General features: G+C 35.9%; 1 protein-coding gene and 1 long non-coding RNA gene across 7 annotated transcripts in view; one reads left to right on the top strand and one right to left on the bottom strand.

Annotated features, from left to right (window-relative positions):
* The window catches only part of cobl (cordon-bleu WH2 repeat protein), a 125,784-nt gene that overhangs the window by 62,072 nt on the left and 41,010 nt on the right, over positions 1 to 22,702 (bottom strand). For 2 of the 6 annotated variants that reach the window (XM_048152324.1, XM_048152325.1), the window contains 5 exons: positions 18,767 to 18,977; positions 12,121 to 12,349; positions 9,028 to 9,072; positions 7,502 to 7,587; positions 7,140 to 7,217 (listed from right to left, as the gene is read on the bottom strand). In XM_048152324.1, coding sequence (XP_048008281.1) covers positions 7,140 to 7,217; positions 7,502 to 7,587; positions 9,028 to 9,072; positions 12,121 to 12,349; positions 18,767 to 18,977 — 649 coding nt within the window. The remainder of the gene's footprint in view (positions 1 to 7,139; positions 7,218 to 7,501; positions 7,588 to 9,027; positions 9,073 to 12,120; positions 12,350 to 18,766; positions 18,978 to 22,702) is intronic. The other 4 variants (XM_048152329.1, XM_048152327.1, XM_048152326.1 and 1 more) reach the window with 3 other exon arrangements.
* On the top strand, positions 8,708 to 19,144 carry LOC125243057. Its single transcript, XR_007178967.1, has 3 exons — positions 8,708 to 8,814; positions 18,000 to 18,084; positions 18,759 to 19,144. It is a non-coding gene; the product is annotated as an uncharacterized LOC125243057 (long non-coding RNA).

Here is a 22,702-nt window from a genome sequence, read left to right as displayed (position 1 = left end):
TCGCTCAGGGCGGGGTCTATGCTAATACGCCTGAGTCTGTCAGCAGTCATGGCGGGGGCCTGTGCAAAGTGATGTCACTTTGCCCAGAATCTGCAAACGGCTTGTTCTGAAATACTGCTTATGATTTATAGGAATTACAAAAAAAAAGGAGTGGGTGGATTTTTACCATTATAGGGTGGTTGTGTACACACACTGCCAACACACATTTATGTTCAAACACCATGTAAAAGTGAATATTGCATAATAGGTGCCCTTTAAAGGATTAGTTCACTTCAATATGAAAATTACCAAGTTTTACTCACCCTCAAGCCATCCTAGGTGTATATGTCTTTCTTCTTTCTGATGAACACAATCGGAGTTATATTAATAAATATCCTGATGCGTCCAAGCTTTATAATGCCAGTAAATGGGACCAACGAGTTTGAAGCTCAAGAAAGTGCATCCATCCATCATAAACGTACTCCTAACGGCTCCGGGGGGTTAATAAAGTCCTTATGAAGTGAAGCAATGCATTTGTGTAAGAAAAATATCCATATTTAACAAGTTTTGAAGTAAAATATTTAGTTTCTGCCAGACCGCCTTCCGTATTCAACTTATGAAAAAAGCATAACTGACGCGACGTCCCGTTCACTGTTCACTGCCATTATGAAGCTAGGATGCATCAGGATATTTATTAACATAATTCTGATTATGTTCATCAGAAAGAAGAAAGTCATATACACCTAGGATGGCTTGAGGGTAAGTAAAGCTTGCGGTAATTTTCATTTTAAATCAAACTAATCCTTTAATAATTTGCAAGGCAATAAGAAACAGGGGAGGCGCAATATCTATAACAGTGATGGAACTCAATAATCAATAATCAATAATATTTGTCACGACCTGCTCCTGGAGAATGGATGAGTTGTGAGGGCATTACCCTGGCCATGTCCCCACGTTTACACACCATAAAACAGCTGCCCTGAGAAGACGTTAACAGGGAGGGTCTCAAGATATACACTAAACTACAACAATTGCTGATATCTTCTGATTCCTTAACCTGCTATGCAAGTTTATGATTTTAGTATTCCCAAATTTATAAATCTGTACAACACTTAGCATAATGTGTAATTAAACTGTGTAATTATTGAGAAGCAGAACTGCAAGCCAGGGTAGGTGAAGAGAAAGAAAATAAAAGAATGGGGAAACCAGTAATAGATTCATTTGAATAAATAATCCAGTTATGGCCCTATTCTCTGTTTTATACAGCTTTCATTAGTAAAATTTACAAGTGCACATATTGTGTAGATCTTTGAATGAGAAGTTTTAAGTTTTACACTAGTGAATTTCTAGAAGTTAAAAAAAAAAAACACACACACACACACACTTGACATTAAAAGTATAATTTTGTATGATGTTAAAATTCATTCTCCTATTTCATTATGTGACAAAGGCTATGTGCTGAACTGAGAATTTAAGAAACAATTTAAATTCCAATTCATTTCGTGAAATTGGACTGAACTGTTGAGAGCACAATTGTTGCGAGCATAGTTTTTAATAAACTATGGAATCTTTGGATATGTGTGTGTGTGTGTGTGTGTGTGTGTGCATATATATATATTGTATTGTTTTATTGTTTTGTATTGTTTTAGTTCGTATTACATAATCAAAAGATCAAATAATGATATCACTTATCTGAAAACATTGCAAACCAGTGGCGGTTCTAGCTTGTATGGTGAACCACCCATTCTGGCAGAAACAGCCATTCTTCAGCTCCTGAAGGAGGTTTAAGACTGTGGTTCTTTCACAAGATTTTTTATTTGTTTGAGTGGTCCAACATTCAACTACTGCCTAAATCAATGGCGTGAGATTGAGGTGTAACTACCTGTTTAGTTAACAATTTTGGACTGGAAGCGGTGGTAGAAATGTCTGGGAAATCTGTTTGAAAGCAAACATTATTTTTGCAATTTTGTTTGTTGCCGCTAATGTAAAAAATTACACACTTCACCTTACAAACAAAAGTAGAAAAGCAGGGAAATGTAACTACACACACAGAGGTGTGAAAAGGACAGAGGGGATGTTCCTTTAAGAGAGAGCAGAGAGATCTGGCAAACACTGACAGGAACGACACCGGATCTTCTAGAACCTTGCATGAGTGTTTGAGTGAGAGCTCAGCTGTTGGTTGGAACGGGAGAGAGGGAAAGGTATGCAGTCTTACAGCTTGACTTGAGAAGAAAGCGTAACAAACAGACATATGATCCAAACTAGACATAAAACTCGGCACAAACATACATATACACCTACACAAACAAACACACTAACATCTGGAAAAAGTACAAAGACAAAATAATCACAGCTTCCCTATCTTGGCCACATGCTTTCATTGGACTACACAACCTCCCTGTAAAAGTTTGGCGTTCTCTCCATCGTTTTTTTTTTTTTCTCACCCCTCTCTGCCCTTAGAACAGAATGTTCAAAGTGGGAATGGCTATTAGTGGGTTATATAATCGGAAATCAGTTACTGCGACGTGTTGAAAATGGCTCATGGCTCTTGGCTCTGTGATATTGTAAATAGCGTGCACCTGAACTTGTGCAATTACAGGGAGGGAGCATCAAGAGAAGGGAAGAGCCCTTCATAAAAAAGGGTGATTGATATAAAATAACTGGCATATTAAAGATGAATTATGGACGTCCAGGCTGTTAAGCGCATGTGTCTGAGTGTCATCAAGAACACAGTGTGTTTCTCAGAGAGAAGCGAAAAGATGTACAGAGCAATGTGGGTGTAGAGATAAACTCTCTGGAAGATTAAGTGTGTGTGAGTATACCTACTTAACCATATATTCAACACACATTTGTACCCAAAAGTCAATCTGATAAAACCTCCTTTTGGGGACGTACTCATTTGGAAAAATGGTATGAAAACAAAATTATTATTATTATTATAATATACTGTAAATTCATAAAGTTTTCTGTTTGCAGCAGGTTCTTTTGTGCAGGTTTGAGTCTGACTATACTTGTGAGGGCCAAATGTCCTCACTTATATAGTGAAATATAATGACAACCAACTAGTGAACACATTTTACATGTCCTCACTAGCAATGTTCCCTCTAAGCTGCGCTTCTGAAGCCGCGGCCGCGCAGAAAAAATAATTGCCGCGCAGAGAACAGACATGACAATCATGTGTGGGGAAATCCATTTGATTGTAGTAGTTTAAATGAGAAATAATGAGAAATGAGAAATAAAGTGCTCTGGACAACCGCTATAGAGTTATTGTCGCTATAGAGTTAGAACCGGTGAATGGGGTTTACAGTTTCTATACATGGGTTTCATGTGACGTCACTGTATTCTATCGCCGCCATATTTGGGACCGGTCACAGCTGCGCGCCCTGTTTAAGTCTATGGTGACAGCAGCTACAACTACCAGAGGAAGGCCAACGAAACGCTTTCAGAAGGTTCACAACAAGTTTATAATATATCTTGTATATGTGGTGCTGTTAGCCGTTTCAACAGTCGTCAGAACTACAAATTTATTTGATCCCAAAGTAGTTAGATCGGCAGAATTATTGGCTTCATTCAGAAGGGACCACACCACTGGCAGCCAAACAGCAATGCACAACATTAATAACTGCTGGGACTGTCATTTACGTAACATTATAACGAGGACACTATTGTAATAAAATGTTGTGAATTCTCTGTGTTGTTGTTTCAGCGTGTTGTTGTGGTAAGAGCGCGTCGACTGAGTTAAACATTGATTACATAACTTGTTCAAACTTCACTTGTGCATTCGCGTCATTTTGTACAGATAAAACTTATTAATTTTATTAAGTATAAATATCTGATTATTCTCATAAAGGATGTGTTTCGTTGAGGTAAATAACCCACAGAGCTGATGATCATCTATAGCTTCAGTGCGAGCGCTCAAAAAGACAAAACATTAATATGATTGGGACTGTCTTCTTCTTATACATGATATTATAATCGTATATACTTGTAAAATAACGTTGTGAATTATTTGGGCTTATTTGCTGTGTTTCGGAGTTTCAATGAGGTTACTTCAAGTTCATCTGTGCGTGATTTTGTGCAAATACTAGTTGTAATATTATTTTTATTTTGTATTAATATCTGGATTATTTTATATAGGATGTGTTCCGTTGATTAATTAAAAAGTTGAAAGTTAATTAACTTTCAGTTTATGGTTTTTTTTATTCTCTTCAGCTTCAGCGTGCGCAGCTCAAACAGCAATGATTAAGTCATTAAAATGTTTAACGTTACTACACAGTATTATTAAAACTTTAATATTTCTTTTAGAAAACGAATGCATTATTTTTAATAACTAGCTCTTATATTCTAGTATTATTTTCATCAACACATAGTTTGATTAATAATAAGGATCATGAACAATAACAGATTTTTTTTTGTATACAATAACATCAATAACAGATTCATTTTGATAACAGTATTATTTGAGCTGCGCGCGCTGAATGAACACCCGTAAACTGAAGCGCTTTGCTAGAAGGTTAATTAACTCAACAGGACACATCCTATGGTAATTCATATATATTTATACAAGCTATACATAAAATTACAACTTATATTTGCACAAAATCATGCACGCATGTACTTGAACTAAGTAATGTAGTCAGCTGGTGTCGTGAATTTGTTCATCCTGTAACACGCCGAAACACAGCAACTAGAATTCATAATATTTTCAAATAAATCAAATAAATTTGAAGTTCTGACGACTGTTGAAACGGCTAACAGCACCACATATCCAAGATCTATTATAAACTTGTTGTGAACCTTCTGAGAGCGTTTTGTTGGCCTTCCTCTGGTAGTTGTAGCTGCTGTCACCATAGACTTAAACAGGGCGCGCAGCTGTGACCGGTCCCAAATATGGCGGCGGGCATAGCGGAAGTGACGTCTTTGAAACCCATGTATAGAAAGAGAACGATTGAGCGCGTGTGAGCTGGCTGGCCCTGAGCCAAATCAGTCGCGGTAAGAATACTGTATATAAAATAATGTTTGCGGACTAAATACCTCAATACGAGAGGCAACGCGAAACGAAAAGAAATGTGAAATAAAACGTCATGTTTTAATGAAAAGTGATGGAAATAACGGATGATGGGCACAGAATGAACAAAACTCTGAGACATTTACAATCACACTCCCACCACAGGTGTAGCTTGCAAACTCAAAATACATCAGTGATATACCTCAGTTTAAATAGATTTTTGTGTGTGGTGGTGTGGGTTTCAGGGATGTTTAGATAACTATAAACGAGTTAACATGTTCACTTTTCTTAAAAATATTTAGCTATCAGATCTGTTTAAATGCTTCAGTTTGTTTTTACTTTATAATATATTAAAACAAATGGAAGCATTTAAACTAATATAATACTGTATATCAGTTTAAATACTTAAATATTATATTATATTTTATTATATTATAATGTAAGCCTAATAAAGAAAATGATCTCACAAGGATTGTTTAGGGCTCCTTGCCACGAAAAATCTTGAAACCTCCTGGTATAAAAAATCTGGGAAATTCATAAGCAATAAACATGTAATTTTTATGGTTTAACACTGTCTGTTGCTAATAATTGACTGTACAAAAACACATTATGGTTGTCCCAAACCATCATTGTAACTGCTCATATTTTATTATTATAAAGAATTGAACTGTCCTGCAGGAGGATAGAAATTATTTTTTAATAGAATTTCTTGGTAAAGACTGGTAAAGTTAATACAGCAATGTGAAAAAATCTCAAGTAACCTAAAATGTGCTTAATTTAGTGACTGAACTGCTTGTTTTCAAACATATTATTAAATAAATCACTAAGTTACATCAAGGGTCAAATAAAATAGAAACGGCACATTAAAGTTAAATGTTACAGTTGCATGATAAAACCATTTTTTTGTGTGTGTTTACGTTGATTGTACAGGTCTGATATAATGTATGTTTTTGCTCAGGTGGCCAAAATGTGCGCTCAACAGAGAAAAGTTTTGCTCAACGAGAAAAAAAATTAGAGGGAACATTGCTCACTAGTTAAAAAGGCTTATAAATAGGATTTAAATCAAGTGTTTTCACACATTTCTGTGATTTTTAGGGGTAGGGGTTTGGTTAGGCAAACAACCATATATACATATATGTTGAAACAAACATATGTGTATGTATGTACGTACATGTGTGTGTGTGTGTGTGTGTGTGTGTGTGTGTTTGCATTGGGGTAATATCACAAAAAGGTCATCCAAGAAGCAGGAAAGTACCAGCAGAGAACTCTGAGATCTATCCATCTGAATGAAGTTTGAACAGTGATAGTGACTTAAGCAAAACTTAAGAAAACCTTATAAAATGTAGATAAAATTTAAACAGTATCCTCTATATCAATTTTGTGTGAGCGCTGCTGGAGATTACACTTTTGCCCAAGTGATTACTGACACCTAGTGGTGATACTGGATGGAAACTTCTGGATGGATATTTTTGAAACACACTTATTCTGTAATTTTTATTGAAATAAATGAATGAATGAATAAATAAATAAATAAATAAATAAATAAGGACACAAATTTCCATTAATGTAGATTTATTATCTTATATTATTATTGTTGTTGTTGTTATAGCATAAAATTAATAAATGAATATATATTCATGAATATATTATTTATGTTTTATTTACATTCTAACCAATCAGCATTCAGACCAGAATTTCTGGTGCAGAACTATTCTTTTATGTAGTGTGGAACTTTTAAAACAAATTCCATTACTATTCTGTAAACGTTATTAAAAAAAAAGGGGCAAATTTCCATTAACATAGTTTTATTACCTTTCTTATTGTTGTTGTTTTGTTGTTATTAATAAAATGTATTAATATAATATATTTGTAGTGACTAATCAGCATCAAGAACTATTCTTTTTCGTAATTAAAAATAGAGATCATTCACTGATGTAATAAAAGTAAATTTCCAATCAAATTAACCACAAAAAAGTGTGGTGCTATTTGGCACAGAAGTTCTGAAAAGAACAAATGAACAATTTAATGAAATGTAGAAGAATTAACCAGCAGACAGTATAACTGTGTTAAAGTTTGAAAACTGTGGCAGGCGGAGAGATGAGAGTGAGAGATGATTAGTAAGGGACAGTGGAGTTCATAGGTTAGTACTTACATTAATGTTAGTGTCTGCATTGTCAACAACACTATCATCATCAAGACTGTCCATGTCCTCAGAGGACTGATCTTCAGTCTGAAATGGGAATGTAACACTAGCATGGCAGGCAGACTCACAATATCCATAAAAACCATGCAGTGCAGGATATAAACACTGCAATAACAATTAAGTGTTTCATTTTCAGGATATTTTGCGACATGTATTAGTTTCCTCCAGCATATCCATGGATTCAGGTGTTTGTTGCTATACGACATGCAGCATTCAAACATACAGCACCATCAAGGTTTAAATGGACAAAAATATGAATGAACGAATGTACTGTATGTGTAGGTTTGTGCACATGTGAGCCTATGTTCTACCTTTGATTTCCTGCGATTAAACTTGAGGAAGCCCAGCAGACCCTTTTTATCTGATCCACTCAGGCTGTTGGAGTGAAGAGATTCAGCTGAAAGAGAAACATATTCGTTCAGCATCTTACACAAACACATAGGGCTACTATTATTATAATCTAGAATTGAGTCAAGCAATGTTACTTTTGAGTAGTTAATTTTGAGCTAGCTAAGGAGAATAATGGGTTATGGTATATACATATGCAGAATAAATACTAGTGCTTGAATGTCAGCAAAACAGTAGCGTTAAAGTTTTAAGTGAGTTAGGATTTAGGCTTTGGTTCTGTCCAAATGAAATGCAACATCAAAGCAACTCAGCTATTGTAATGACAACAAGATCAAACTTTAATCTTACATTTGACATAAACTAGCCTTGTTTGGGGTCAGTAAGATTTTTTTAAAGAAATTATTACTTTTATTCAGCAAGGATGCATTAAATTAATCAAAAGAGACAGTAAAGACATTTACAGTGTTACAAAAGATTTTTATTTCAAATAAATAAATGTTCTTTTGAACGTTCTATTCATCAAAGAATCCTTAAAAAACATATCGGTTTCCCAAAAAAATATAAAGCAGCACAACTGTTTGAAAAAAACTGATAACGAGAAATGTTTCTTGTGCACTAAAAATCATGTGACACTGAAAACTAGAGTAATGGCTGCTGAAAATTCAGCTTTGCTTTCATAGGAATAAATTACATTTTTAAAAATTATGCAGGCTTAGTGAGTATAAAAGACTTTAAAAACATTACAAAAAAAAAAAAAATCTTACTGACCCTAAACTTTTGAATGGTAGTATAAATCAATCATAAATATAGCATATTTATCATTGGAATAATCAAACAGACACACACACACACACACACACACACACACACACAGTGTAAAATGGTGTATGTTAAGTGCTGACTTGCAAGCACTGTAATAATGCATTCCCATCGTGCATCACAAGACACCCAAACATGTCACTCAGTGTCCAACATTTAAGCATGTATGAGACAGTTATATGAAGAATTTAAGAGTTTAAATAGGTATTTCACATTTTTGGAATCAATAAAGAAACAGGTCCTTGATAACAGAATTAATAAATGGAACAGGAAGTGTTATAAGCGGCAATGCACCAAAAGCAGTACAAAATTCTGACATTAGATGGCACTACACTTCTGCAAAGCCTTTACGTCAACGCATTTAGATGAAGTAACACTAACACAGCTACAAAACCTAAAGAAGAATCAGCAGGACAAGGAACAGTTTTTCTGAATACAACATAAATGCAGTAAGAATGTAAGTATGACAGTAACAATGAGCATGAAACATGAATACAAAAAAAGCACTGCATGTCTTGTTTAGTTTCTATCGACCAGCTTATTTAAAAAAAAAAAAAAAAGCTCAAGAATGTGTGCGACAGGAAGCAGACTCTCAGCGCAAGACAGTTTAACAACATATACTGTAAAGGCACTATGACGACTATTCAGCCAAAGTCATGTACATCAGTACCTGAGTAGTTCAGGGCAGGTGTCGAAGCCATTTTAGGCTGGAGAACTGAAAACAATCAAACCAGTAGAGCATTTGAAAGGAAATGAGATGAATAGACATATTTTTTACTCTTGGCTAGACAGTAAAGGACTCAAAGCTCAGACAGTGAAATGTCACAGGCTTTTAGTGCCTTTAAGTTCTATACGAGTATGTTAGGTAAAAATAGAACTGACTAAACTCTTACGCTGCCTCAACAAAAATACAGTAAGTGGAAACATCTAAGAGTGTGACTGAACAGGAAAAAAAAATGCATAACACGAAAATGTGAAAAAAAAAAAAAAATGCATGACAGTTTCTACAAAATGTATCACTTTAAACTGATAATAATTCTACTTCTACTTTGCCAAGTCAGCATATTAGACTGATTTCTGAAGGATCATGTGACACTGAAGACTGGAGTAATGGCTGAGCATTCAGCTTTGACATCACTGCAATAAATCACATTTAAAAATACAGTGGGTACGGAAAGTATTCAGACCCCCTTAAATTTTTCACTCTTTGTTATATTGCAGCCATTTGCTAAAATCATTTAAGTTCATTTTTTTTCCCTCATTAATGTACACACAGCACCCCATATTGACAGAAAAACACAGAATTGTTGACATTTTTGCAGATTTATTAAAAAAGAAAAACTGAAATATCACATGGCCCTAAGTATTCAGACCCTTTGCTCAGTATTTAGTAGAAGCACTCTTTTGATCTAATACAGCCGTGAATCTTTTTGGGAAAGATGCAACAAGTTTTTCACACCTGGATTTGGGGATCCTCTGCCATTCCTCCTTGCAGATTCTCTCCAGTTCTGTCAGGTTGGATGGTAAACGTTGGTGGACAGCCATTTTTAGGTCTCTCCAGAGATGCTCATTTGGCTTTAAGTCAGGGCTCTGGCCATTCAAGAACAGTCACAGAGTTGTTGTGAAGCCACTCCTTCGTTATTTTAGCTGTGTGCTTAGGGTCATTGTCTTGTTGGAAGGTAAACCTTCGGCCCAGTCTGAGGTCCTGAGCACTCCGGAGAAGGTTTCCATCCAGGATATCCCTGTACTTGGCCGCATTCATCTTTCCCTCGATTGCAACCAGTCGTCCTGTCCCTGCAGCTGAAAAACACCCCCACAGCATGATGCTGCCACCACCATGCTTCACTGTTGGGACTGTATTGGACAGGTGATGAGCAGTGCCTAGTTTTCTCCACACATACCGCTTAGAATTAAGGCCAAAAAGTTCTATCTTGGTCTCATCAGACCAGAGAATCTTATTTCTCACCATCTTGGCAAACTCCATGCGGGCTTTCATGTGTCTTGCACTGAGGAGCGGCTTCCGTCGGGCCACTCTGCCATAAAGCCCCGACTGGTGGAGGGCTGCAGTGATGGTTGACTTTCTACAACTTTCTCCCATCTCTCGACTGCATCTCTGGAGCTCAGCCACAGTGATCTTTAGGTTCTTCTTTACCTCTCTCACCAAGGCTCTTCTCCCCCGATAGCTCAGTTTGGCTGGACGGCCAGCTCTAGGAAGGGTTCTAGTCAACCCAAACGTCTTCCATTTAAGGATTATGGAGGCCACTGTGCTCTTAGGAACCTTAAGTGCAGCAGAATTGTTTTTTTGTAACCTTGGCCAGATCTGTGCCTTGCCACAATTCTGTCTCTGAGCTCTTCAGACAGTTCCTTTGACCTCATGATTCTCATTTGATCTGAGATGCACTGTGAGCTGTAAGGTCTTATATAGACAGGTCTGTGGCTTTCCTAATCAAGTCCAATCAGTATAATCAAACACAGCTGGACTCAAATGAAGGTGTAGAACCATCTCAAGGATGATCAGAAGAAATGGACAGCACCTGAGTAAAATATATGAGTGTCACAGCAAAGGGTCTGAATACTTAGGACCATGTGATATTTCAGTTTTTCTTTTTTAATAAATCTGCAGAAATGTCAACAATTCTGTGTTTTTCTGTCAATATGGGGTGCTGTGTGTACATTAATGTGGAAAAAAATGAACTTAAATGATTTTAGCAAATGGCTGCAATATAACAAAGAGTGACAAATTTAAGGGGGTCTAAATACTTTCCGTACCCACTGTATATTAAAATATAACAGTTATTTAAAATTGTTGTGGTTTTTACTATATTTTTCATTAAATAAATGCAGCCTTGGAAGCATAAGAGACTTATTTTTAAAAACATTATGTAAAGCATTTTGAAACAATCTCTGGGTCATATACTGTTTTTTCATATAGTCATATTTTCTAGCCATATTAAGTGACATAAAAACCTATTATTTTGTCATTCCAACTTAGAAAAAATGTTTTAGTTGCACTTTATTAATTGTATTTAGTATTGTTTTGCCATGCTGTCCACAAATAGACCAGTGACCCACCAGTTGAGAACTGCTGATCTAAATTCAAATCGCTTACTTATTTTAAATGAAACTTAATAGTTTAAATACTTTGGATTCAGAAGAACAGAACCAATTTTAGCATATCTAATGCCCTGTTTACACCTGGTATTAAAAAGTGTTTTGTCAATCCGATCACAAGTGGATGGTGCTAAATATAGGTTGTAAACATGGTCTGAAACATTGTGAGTTTGTCCACTTTTGACCACTTCCAGAGCTAGTCAAAAATACTTTCATAGAGTAGATGCTCATGTGGTCAAATGTGTTTAAACAGCCACAAAAGATGCCTACTCTCCACCTACTGAACTAGTGCGTAAACATTACAGGAAGCGCACTAACCAGACAGGATTTCAACTTTTTCAGCTGAAAAGCTAAGTTTGGTTTGACCAAATGTTCTCTTGGCATTCCTGATTTCAAACACACAATCTTGCATTCATATGCAAATTGTGCAAGCTTATTTCGTCTATTAGATCGAATGATCTGAAAAAGCCCATACATTTACCCACCCATAGACCCTCCCGAAGAAATCAGGACCGACGTGGTCGAAAGTTGGCAAAACACCAGGTGTATGTGTTTCCCTTGTCTTCTTGTGATCTGATCGACAAAAAAACTTAAAACCAGGTGTAAACAGGGTCTAAGTGACCATAAGTGTCCTGACTTTTTTATCTCATACCTTGCATTTGATCCAGGACATAGAGTTCCCTGATACCCAACTCGCTCAGTGACTTGTCCAGTTCCAATTGTTGGTGGCTGATATTGTCTCTGAACAGCAGGACATGGGCAGGGTCAAACTCACACTTCTGACAGATCACAGGCACCAGGGTATGCAGGGGGACCAATGGATTTACTCGAACCACGGCCTTCTGACTGTGATGATAGTTCACTACCAAACGCACTGTTTTCTATGTGATGAGAGAAACAGACATGTGAAGCATGAGAGTAATTCATTTAGAGAGTAATTTATATGTAATAAAGGGATAGTTCACCCCCCCAAAAATCTGTTATTACTCATCCTCATGTCATACCAAAACTGTATGACTTTTTTTTTTTTTCTCTGTGGAACATAAGAATACAGTTTTGACATTTTTTGTTTGTTTTTTGTCCATACAATGATAGTCAATGGTCAAGCAAAACTGTTTGGTTACCAACATTCTTTAAAAAATATATTTTATTTTCTGCAGGAGAAGTAATGCAAAAGGGTTTGGAAGAACATGACGGTGAGTAAATGGTGACAGAATTTTCATTTTGGGGTGAACTATCTATTTAAATCCTTAATCATATGCCTTAAAAAGGAATATTAAAGAAGTTAAATACAACTTTAGCTTTATGCTGTTAATCAGCAATTAAGCTGAATTATGATCCATCTCTGGAATTGCATTTATGCAACAAAAAAAAATGTTGACAGCAGCTATGTTGTATTTAATCTAGAAAATTGTTTTAATGGAGGGAAAATGAAAATTCAAAACCAGCATGGTACCAGACATTCAGAAACTCTTCCTGTAAATGACAGAGGTAGAAAACTCAATCCTGTGGCTAAAATCATTTGCATGATCAAGATAAGATAAGATGCAGCACAGATCTCTGAAGTTTCACATGAGCGGTGGGCTAAATTAGACTATATGCAGATGTTTGCAGTACCATGTAGAGGAAGTGTCACACCAACCACAATACACTGCTTAGAGAAAATCTTTTTCAGAGATCTGAATTATAAGTTCCATTGAACACCAATAAATCACATTGTGCAAATACTAATATTGCTCAAAAACATCCAAAAACCTTTATCTCAGAGGCAGCTAAATTTCATCCTAGCTAAAGTAAAAAAACCTACTGTTAATCAAGGTTAGATGCTTAATGTTTGCCATTTCCTGTGCATTGTCATGCCAACAAACAAGAACATACCAGAGGAGACTGAAGTGTCACAAAACAGTAGGCAACACTTATTCTGTTTTGTTTCACATTTTAAAGTGTAATCCCACTTGGAGAAAACTGTTACTTCACTTTGTCACAAGTTCTCAGACTTATATGGATGTGAGACAACGTGCAGTATATATATTTAGACACTGCACACTCAAAAGACACTTAAAAAACATGATAATGATAACTGAAAATGTCCACTGTCTTTGTGTTAGTATGAGTAAAGTAGGTGGAAAGGCAGATTAGACAGTTAATGCAGTATTTATCACTTGCACTATAACATTATCTCTAAACACAAGTACTGTATGTATATATTTCAAAATCAACAAATGGGTTGTCTGAAAGACTATATGGTCTTTAAGTGCTACTAACAGATATTGATAAGATAAATACACTGAATGTCATGACCCTCTGGAACACTTGATTACAATTGGTAAACTGCAGCATTCAGCAGTTAAATATCATTGTATAACAAAGCAGTAAAGCACTGTATATTTAACCGTTTTCCATGGCAACTAATAGCTTAAATCAAAGGTCTTCAATTGGGGGCCTGTCAGTTATTGTTTGATGAAAATGTATCAACATGCAAAATTTAAGAACCCAAATTTGTCTCATTGTTCTTCCAAAATTAAAATGTAATAAGTAAAATTTAAAAGTAATATAAATGTAACTGTACATCAATGATTTTAATATTTTCTACAGTACTTCTAAGTGTGTGTTCAAACTTGTAGTTCAGCTCACTCAACAAAAAATTATACATTTAGTCCTGGTTCACTTAATGTTTACACTAAAACTTAACCCTCTGGAGTCTGAGGCTGATTTGGCATGCTTTTGGCATGCCCTGACATTTGTGCTTTTTTCAGTTGTTCATAAACATATAAATGACAAAAGTGTCATTACACTGTATTCAGCACAAACTAGGCTACAATAATATGTGAGGAACATGTATGTACATGTTTGTATTTTTGAAGGAATAATGTTTATGCGTGGTTATTGAAAAAACAAAAAACTAAAGTCACTGAAATAAGGCCAAAAAAAGTATATTAAATCTGTGTTCACAAGACTTTTGGGTATTGGAGGTTGTAGACTAGAGTTTTTGCTTCAGAATTATGTAAAAATTATGCTGCCTACTCCTTCATATAAAACAATATATTGATTTAGTTTTTGTAAGACACTTTTTGTCAAGAAACACAGTATGCATGGAGGCGTGAATCTGCATGAATAATGGGCCATTTACACCTGAGAAGACAAAAGAATCACATAATAATGACCTGAAATGACTTGCATATTAATGAGGCCTTTCAGTCAGGTAGGCTGTGAAAAAAACCCTCTGTAATAATGTCTCAGCTCATCATAAACAGCAATACTGTGAAATATTATTACAATTTAAAATAATGGTATTCTATTATATTCTTTAACACTCTGAGGTCTGAAAACGCGCCGGCGCGTTTTGCAGGTTTTTTTTCACATTGCAGCAAAACAGACTTAAAATACTCCGTCATTTTTTGTCATAGAGACATAAGTAATATATCAATTGAAACTATAGAATATCTTCTTTTATTTGTATACACTCAGAGTAAAAACACAATGTTGTGCTTTTTGTAAAATAAAGAAAACTAACATGATGCGTGATTTCTCCTCTCCCTCTGAACGAAGTCCAATCTGATAGTTCTCAGAAAATGAACTGTAACTTAGTGAATACTAATCACAGAAAAATTAAACTTATGTCTAAAAAAACGTTAAGATGTCAGGTTTTAAATCATGTAAGTCAAATCGAAAACAAACCTTCTGTGTTTATGTAATCTGTATGAAAAGAGAGCCATGTCAGAAGTCCGTGATTCAGCTCATTATCTGCTAATGCGGCCACGCCCACGGAGCCAGCGCTATTCAGACGCAAATTCAGAGGCAATGCATGCATTCATCGTCTCAATCGTGTATTTATTGTCTTGAAAAGTGTTTATCTGAATGTAAAAGTCATGGTTAGGGAGCTCTAGAAGACATGCAGTTAGTTCCTGTTTTCTTTTCTTCTACAGATGAATTTTAGATGAGTTTTTGTTTCTTTAGCGCCCTCCGGCTTCAGTATGAATTGGAAACTCCATTCATGGAATAGCCTCTTCTTCTTTTAGATGGATTTGTGGACTAAAAATGCACAGAGAGCGCCCTCCGACTTCAAGGATGAATTGAAAACACCAGCGCTTATAGTAATGACAATGAATATTAAATAAATATAACTTCTCTGTATAGAAAATTGACATAAGCATATGAGAATCCAATATTTCTCCAAATGTGCATGCTTTTAAACTAAAAGCCTATATTCAGACTATATGGGCCTATATGGCCCATTTTTCAGTGGTGATTCACGCCTCCATGCATACTGTGTTTCTTGGCAAAAAGTGTCTTACAAAAACTAAATCAATATATTGTTTTATATGAAGGAGTAGGCAGCATAATTTTTACATAATTTTGAAGCAAAAACTCTAGTCTACAACCTCCAATACCTAAAAGTCTTGTGAACACAGATTTAATATACTTATTTTGGCCTTATTTCAGTGACTTAAGTTTTTTGTTTTTTCAGTAACCACGCATAAACATTATTCCTTCAAAAACACAAACATACATGTTCCTCACATATTATTGTAGCCTAGTTTGTGCTGAATACAGTTTAATGACACTTTTGTCATTTATATGTTTATGAACAACTGAAAAAAGCACAAATGTCAGAGCATGTCAAAACTTCTCCAGGCCCCAAATCAGCCTCAGACTCCAGAGGGTTAAAATATAATGTATTTCTGTGATGCAAAGTGTCTGAACAATTATGTTACCTCTATGGCATTTCATATAGGCTTTTAACTTAAAAGCATGCACATTTGGAGAAATATTGATGGATTCTTATATATTTATGTCAATTTTCTATACTGAGAAGTAATATTTATTGTCATCAATATGAGTGTTGGATACTGTGTTTTCAATTCATACTTGCAGCCGGAGGGCTCTCTCTGTACACCTTTAGTCCACAAATTATTCTAAAGAAGAAGAGGACATTTCAGGAATGGTGTTTTTAATTCATACTTGCAGCCGGAGGGCGCTCTCTGTACACCTTTAGGCCACAAATTCATATAAAGAAGAAAAGGAACTAGGAACTAACGGCATGTCTTCTACAGATCGCTAACCATGGCTTTAACATCCAAATAAACACTTTTCAAGACAATAAATACACGATTGAGATGATGAATGCATGTATTGCCTCTGAATTTGCGTCTGAATAGCGCTGGCTCCGTGGGCGTGGCCGCATTAGCGGGTAATGAGCTGAATCACAGACTTCTGACATGGCTCTCTTTTCATACAGATTACATAAACACAGAATGTTTGTTTTCGATTTGACTTGCACAAATTAAAACCTGACATTTCAACGTTTCTTTAGACATAAGTGTCATTTTTTTTGTCATTAGTATTCATAAGTTACAGTTCATTTTCTGAGAACTATCAGATTGGACTTCGTTCAGAGGGAGAGGAGAGATCACGCATCATGTTAGTTTTCTTTATTTTACAAAAAGCACAACATTGAGTGTACACAAATAAAAGAAGACATTCTATAGTTTCAATTGATATATTACTTATGTCTCTATGACAAGAAATGACGGAGTATTTTAAGTCTGTTTTGCTGCAATGTGAAAAAAATCCCGCAAAACGCGCCAGCGCGTTTTCAGACCTCAGGGAGTTAAAGATACAATAGAAAAAAAGAGGGGAAAAAAAAACAGCTTTTATGATGTTTCCAAAACAATGCTGTGCCCTGGGCTAAACGTTCTCATTGTACGTTCGTACATTTAATGGTAGTTTTACCAGCTGAGAACTCACAAAGAGCTTATAAAACGTATAATGGAGTCAAAACAGCACCAGAAATTCCTCTGTTACACACACAAATGAAATGAAATCAGATGACGGTTCCGATGCCTGTAACAAACTGTAATGGGCAACATGGCTCCTACATCAACAAGAACCAGGTATGCTTGAGCATTCTCTGTCATTTTTAGGGTCGTACACATCTTGTTTTTGGTCCGTTTAGGTGTCTTTGGTCCATGTTGCATTCATATTTCAATTGAACCGAACCAGAGTTTGTTTTGAAAGCGGACCGAAATGTGGGTCTTGGTCTGCCTGTTTGGTGCACACCAAGGTTCAGATGGCAGCGCTCACACTTATTCAATGAACCGCACTAACCACACCAGAGTTCTTTTTAAGCTAACCAAACCTTCCAAATGTGAACACACCCCAAACATGTACCACACCCTCTTTTGGGGTAAACATATATATATAAAAACCTGAATTCATGTAAATGTGATTTTAATGATAATGTTAAAGGTTTCATGTTATTTTAATTTTGAAATGTAGCAGTGGAGCTTTGACTGAGAAAGGGGTTTAGTGTGCTGACTCTGAGCCAGTATAACAGTTATAACAGCCTACTCACGTCATCAACTTACAATAACTAACCAAAGGGTAGGCCATCCTGACCCATCTCTACTAGAGTTGTTGTTATCCTTACAAACATTAAAAAGAAAAGTTACCATTCTGTTTCTATACGCAACCATACTTATGTATAGTGTGCTTTTAATTCATTGACAGATTGTACTGTTGTTCTAGCAGAATCAGAGGTCAGACACGAGGGAGAGAGAGCAAGAGAGAGGCCAGTCAGCCAGGCTGAGGAAGAAATAATGCATGGTAACTAAAGGTAAGACTCTCATCAAATATTCACACATGAGGGGGAGGAGAAAAGAACACTCGAGAAATAGAGAGAACACACACTCAGAGCAGATTCTGTGAAAGACTCACTGTACCTTTGCTCGAACCCTTTTTATGATCACACGACCTTCCTGATGCATATAGTCAGAACAAGACGTCACCATTATTACAAGAGTAAGATTACATTTTTCACTATTTGTAATCATTATTTTCATTTTAGTTCACTTCAATAGTCTTGTGGTGCAAATATTCCAAGTATTTGCTCATTTGAAAGTAGATCATAAAAACTGCATGTCTAATAACTATACAAAAATTGTAAAACATTTAAAAGTTTTAGATGAAGCATTTCATGTGATACTGTAGGTCCCTGCTGTCGAGCACTAAAAAAGTACCGCAATGAAGACAACACTTGCTCGTACAATGAGAGCATTCAATATGGCTGATGCAGTTGAATGAGAAGTAGTGTAGTGTGACATAATGCCCACCACTGACCTGCAAACCAAATTGTTTACAATACAAAGTTTGTCTACAGTAGTGATGTCTCGTCAGTAGTGCATCCAGTTTGGAAACACATGTCATGACAGTTGCTGCTGCCTGTCTACAATTTAAAGATCTTCAAAAGTTCAGACAGGTCAAAAACTTCCATAACACACTGTGTTTCAGACACTCACCTCTGGCACTTTGGGTGGAGGTTTCCGGATCACCTTGTCCTCCAGCACTCGTTCTTTGATCAGGGCGCACGAGACATCCAGAGCACCCAGCAGGGCATTGGGCTTGAAACTGACGGGCTGAGCATCGGGTGACAGCAGCTCCAAAGTGTGATATGCTGGATTCAGATGGTACTGACTGCATAGATCCACCAACAAATCCATCAGAGCTTTTCTGAAGAGACAAGAGGACACATAAGGACAGAGAAATATAGAGTTACTTGACGGTTTAGACTTGTAATTACATCATGTGATGCAGACAGGACCGCGATAGGATGATGGAGAGGATAGAGAGAGAGAGAGTCAGCTTGAATTACAGGTGTTATGTAAAGCAGCAAATTGCTACATGAATGCTGGACTTAAATGTTTGGCTTCACTAACCATGTGTCAGTAATCCAACCTGCATCTACCAAAAATTACTATCCAGGCACTGTTAAAGGGTTTTCAAACACTGACAGATAATTGAACAAAATTGCTGCACTGCAAAAAATGCTTTTCTCATTTAAAATTTTTGTCTTGTTTCCTCCAGTACAAATATCTAAAAATTCTTAAATCCAAATGATTTTTAAATTCTGCGTCATTACTACCATCTAGTCTCAGAAAAATTAAATAAACCAAGATACTTCATTTTTACATTAGCTGTTTTAAATATGTCTTTAGTACCTTTCTGGGCATTGCAAAATGTAGATTAACTTGCTGTCAATGGAGCCCTCACTGATCCATCGGATTTTTATCAAAAATATCTTAATTTGTGTTCCGAAGATGAACGTAGGTCTTAGGGGCTCGGAACAATAACCCTCACGTCGTTCCAAATCCGTAAGACCTACATTCATCTTAGGAACCCAAAAATTAAGATATTTTTGATAAAAATCCAGTAATTAATGACAGAACTTTAATTTTTGGGTGAACTAACCCTTTAAACAACACGGGCGCTGGACATGAAAATGATAACTGCATCAGGTTGAAACTAGCAAAAAACACTTGCGTCGCATTGCGCCCGGTGTATGATGGGGCCTTTGATGTTATTTGATGTGATTCAACCTCTGGCTTTGATTGGAGCTGCGTAAAAATTTTTTATTGTTTTATTGTTAATGTTATGATATACCACAGATTTTATTGGTAATCTGACACATTTCTGAAGTGAAACTTTAACTAAAAAAATTTGGAGATTTTAGTCTTTCTCCATTCAAGTTGTACCTGCTTAACTATATAACAGCTGCTTGTAAGAGTTTTACCAATATGGCCTTTGAGCAGACTGACTTTAAACCTTTAACCCACCTTTACAATATGTGTGTGCATGTCCAAATTTGCAGACAAAATGTGCACACAAAGTCCAATATGTTGGAATATAATCATGTTGCTCAGATGTGTTGAATGATTCATCTGACTATAAATGCCTATTCTTATGACACTTACTCATCAACGCAGAAATGTTTTACCACATAGTAAACACTGATGCTCTCATCCTATTTTCATTATATCTATTTCCTTTTTTTTTTAATTTCTACTTAATAATAAAAATATATATATTTCACAAAGATTAAAATTCAGTAGCAACTGAACAAGTAATAAATAAACATGCCAAAAGAAGCCACTTTTAAGTCTCTATGATATTTTGGTCATTTCATATCAATTTCATGTTCAAACGTTTGGGGTCAGTAAGATTTTCTGCTTTTAAAAGAAGATTCTTATGTTTATCAAGTTTCGGTTATAATCTTGTAACTGAATAAAGTCAGTATTTTAACAGCAGTAAAGTGAGCCACAAAAACCCAGAAGACATTTAAGGGGTTGTGGAAACCACTGTCTTCTGTGAACACACCCTGTGAAAAAAAAAAAAATCCTCTTTTTTTTAAGGGCGTATTGTTTTGCTAATGTCTTTAAAGAATCAATATGTGCTATCAAATGCAGCCCATACTCTCAGTATGTTTAATTAAATCAAGCCAAGGGTCAAACATCCATAAATCATACAGTCACTCAAAGCCAAGAGTGGGGGATTTACACTCGAAGCACAGGTAGCTGTGTAAAAGTACAGCCAATCGCAACAAAACTAAAACAAAAAAATCACTAGACTAGTGCAAGACAACAGTAGAAACATACAGCTTTTTACATCCACATAGAATAATCAAACCAACTTGTGTAGAAATCAAAGTGTGCTTTTCAAATCAGAGTAACAACAAGTTTTATTAGATAGAAAATTTCACCCTTTAAACCATTTTTAAGAAAATGGATGATCAAAATTATAAATGATTATATATATTTATTTATTACTTATTTTTTTCACTGTAATTGTTTAGATTTTTAGAGGGCACATTAGTTTCTTTTCAATCCACCAGCTGCATGAAAGTACTCTCTGACAGTAGGTTTCACTTTTAGAACAGCAGAAATATAATGGTTAAAGGATTAGTCCACTTTTAAATAAACTTTTCTTGTCACGTCAGGTTTAATTTGGACTTGTCTAAGCAAGTTTTATTTACTGTTATTGTAGAAGTTCCCATCCACTAGCATTATTTGACTGACAGACAGCAACGGTTGGAGTTAAAAATCATAATTTGTGTTCTACTGAAGAAACAAAGACACCTACATCTTGGATGCTCTGGGGGTAAGCAGATAAACATCAAATTATCATTTTTGGGTGAACTATCCCTTTAAGCAATAAATGCCTGGTATTGTGAACTGCTCTGAAAGGACAAGCCAGAATGAGCAACAACGATGCATTGTAAATCATCGCCTTGTGAAGTTTATTATTCAGATTAAGCCAAATCATGATTCCTGTTTTTCTGTCAACAAATTTAAAGGGGTGATGAACTGAGAAATCAAATTTTCCATGAGCTTTTGACGTATAAGAGGTCATCAAACTTTAAGAATATCCTGTACGTTTTAGAGCTGAAAACTTCCTTGTTAGTCCAATAAAAGCTTTAATTGACACCAGACCCAGCAAACGACAGGATTTACAAAGTGGGGATCTATGACATCAAAGGGCAGCAAGCACCGCCTCTGCAGAAGAAGATCAACGCCTACTTCATCACTGCCTGTTTAGCCCCGCCCACCGATTCGCGCATGACATGCAACAGAATAGGCAGCCTAAGTAACATAGGCCTACATGGTGCTAAACCAGATCAAGCTAACAAGCAATAAACATGCCGTTGAGGATTACAAAATATTGTGCAGTGCCTGGACTCGACAGTAACGCAACAACATGTAAGTAACTGTGTTAATTGATTCTAATGCCTGATCTGATATGTAATGATTCATGTAGGCTACAGTCAGATGTTCTTTGTGTCAGTAAATCAAACCCCTGACTAAACATCAACGTAATCTGTTATTTAACGGTGATTAAATTATATAAAGAAAGCAATCAAAGAAAGCTTCCTTTGCAATCGTTGGAGCAACACGCGCTGAAGCTGTCAATCAAACAGTGCGCGTTTATCAGTGACTGACGTGCAAAACTCCTGTTTTATTCAACGAATCTTTTAGTTATATCGCGTTTGCACTGTTAGTGAAGATGAAAGCATTTGTTAGTGTGCAGAAATTGAGTTTCAATGACGAGATCACTGCTTTCATGTGCTCATCATATGTGATCGGCTACACAGTGTTAATCTCTGCAACCTTTCATGTCACTATCTAAATATAATGCCATAGATCTAAATGTAAAGCAGCACTTTTCACGATTAGTTAACCTTGAGAGCTGTAATAGTAAAAACGCGCTAAAAGAGAGAGTAATACTTGGCTATTTCATATGCAAAGATGTCAGCCAATCACAGCAGTGGGCATTTACACTGAAGTATCACAGCAGACACGCCCCTTAAAACAGAGCATTCAAACCAGAGGGCTAAAATCAGGATAGGAAAAATGGCTTCTATTTATAAATTATGACAATTTGGATGTAAAAAGCATACTAAC

The sequence above is a fragment of the Megalobrama amblycephala genome, linkage group LG13 (assembly GCF_018812025.1).
Source record: "Megalobrama amblycephala isolate DHTTF-2021 linkage group LG13, ASM1881202v1, whole genome shotgun sequence".
In the NCBI taxonomy this organism is placed as follows: domain Eukaryota; kingdom Metazoa; phylum Chordata; class Actinopteri; order Cypriniformes; family Xenocyprididae; genus Megalobrama; species Megalobrama amblycephala.
This window is presented reverse-complemented; position numbering and strand designations above follow the sequence as displayed.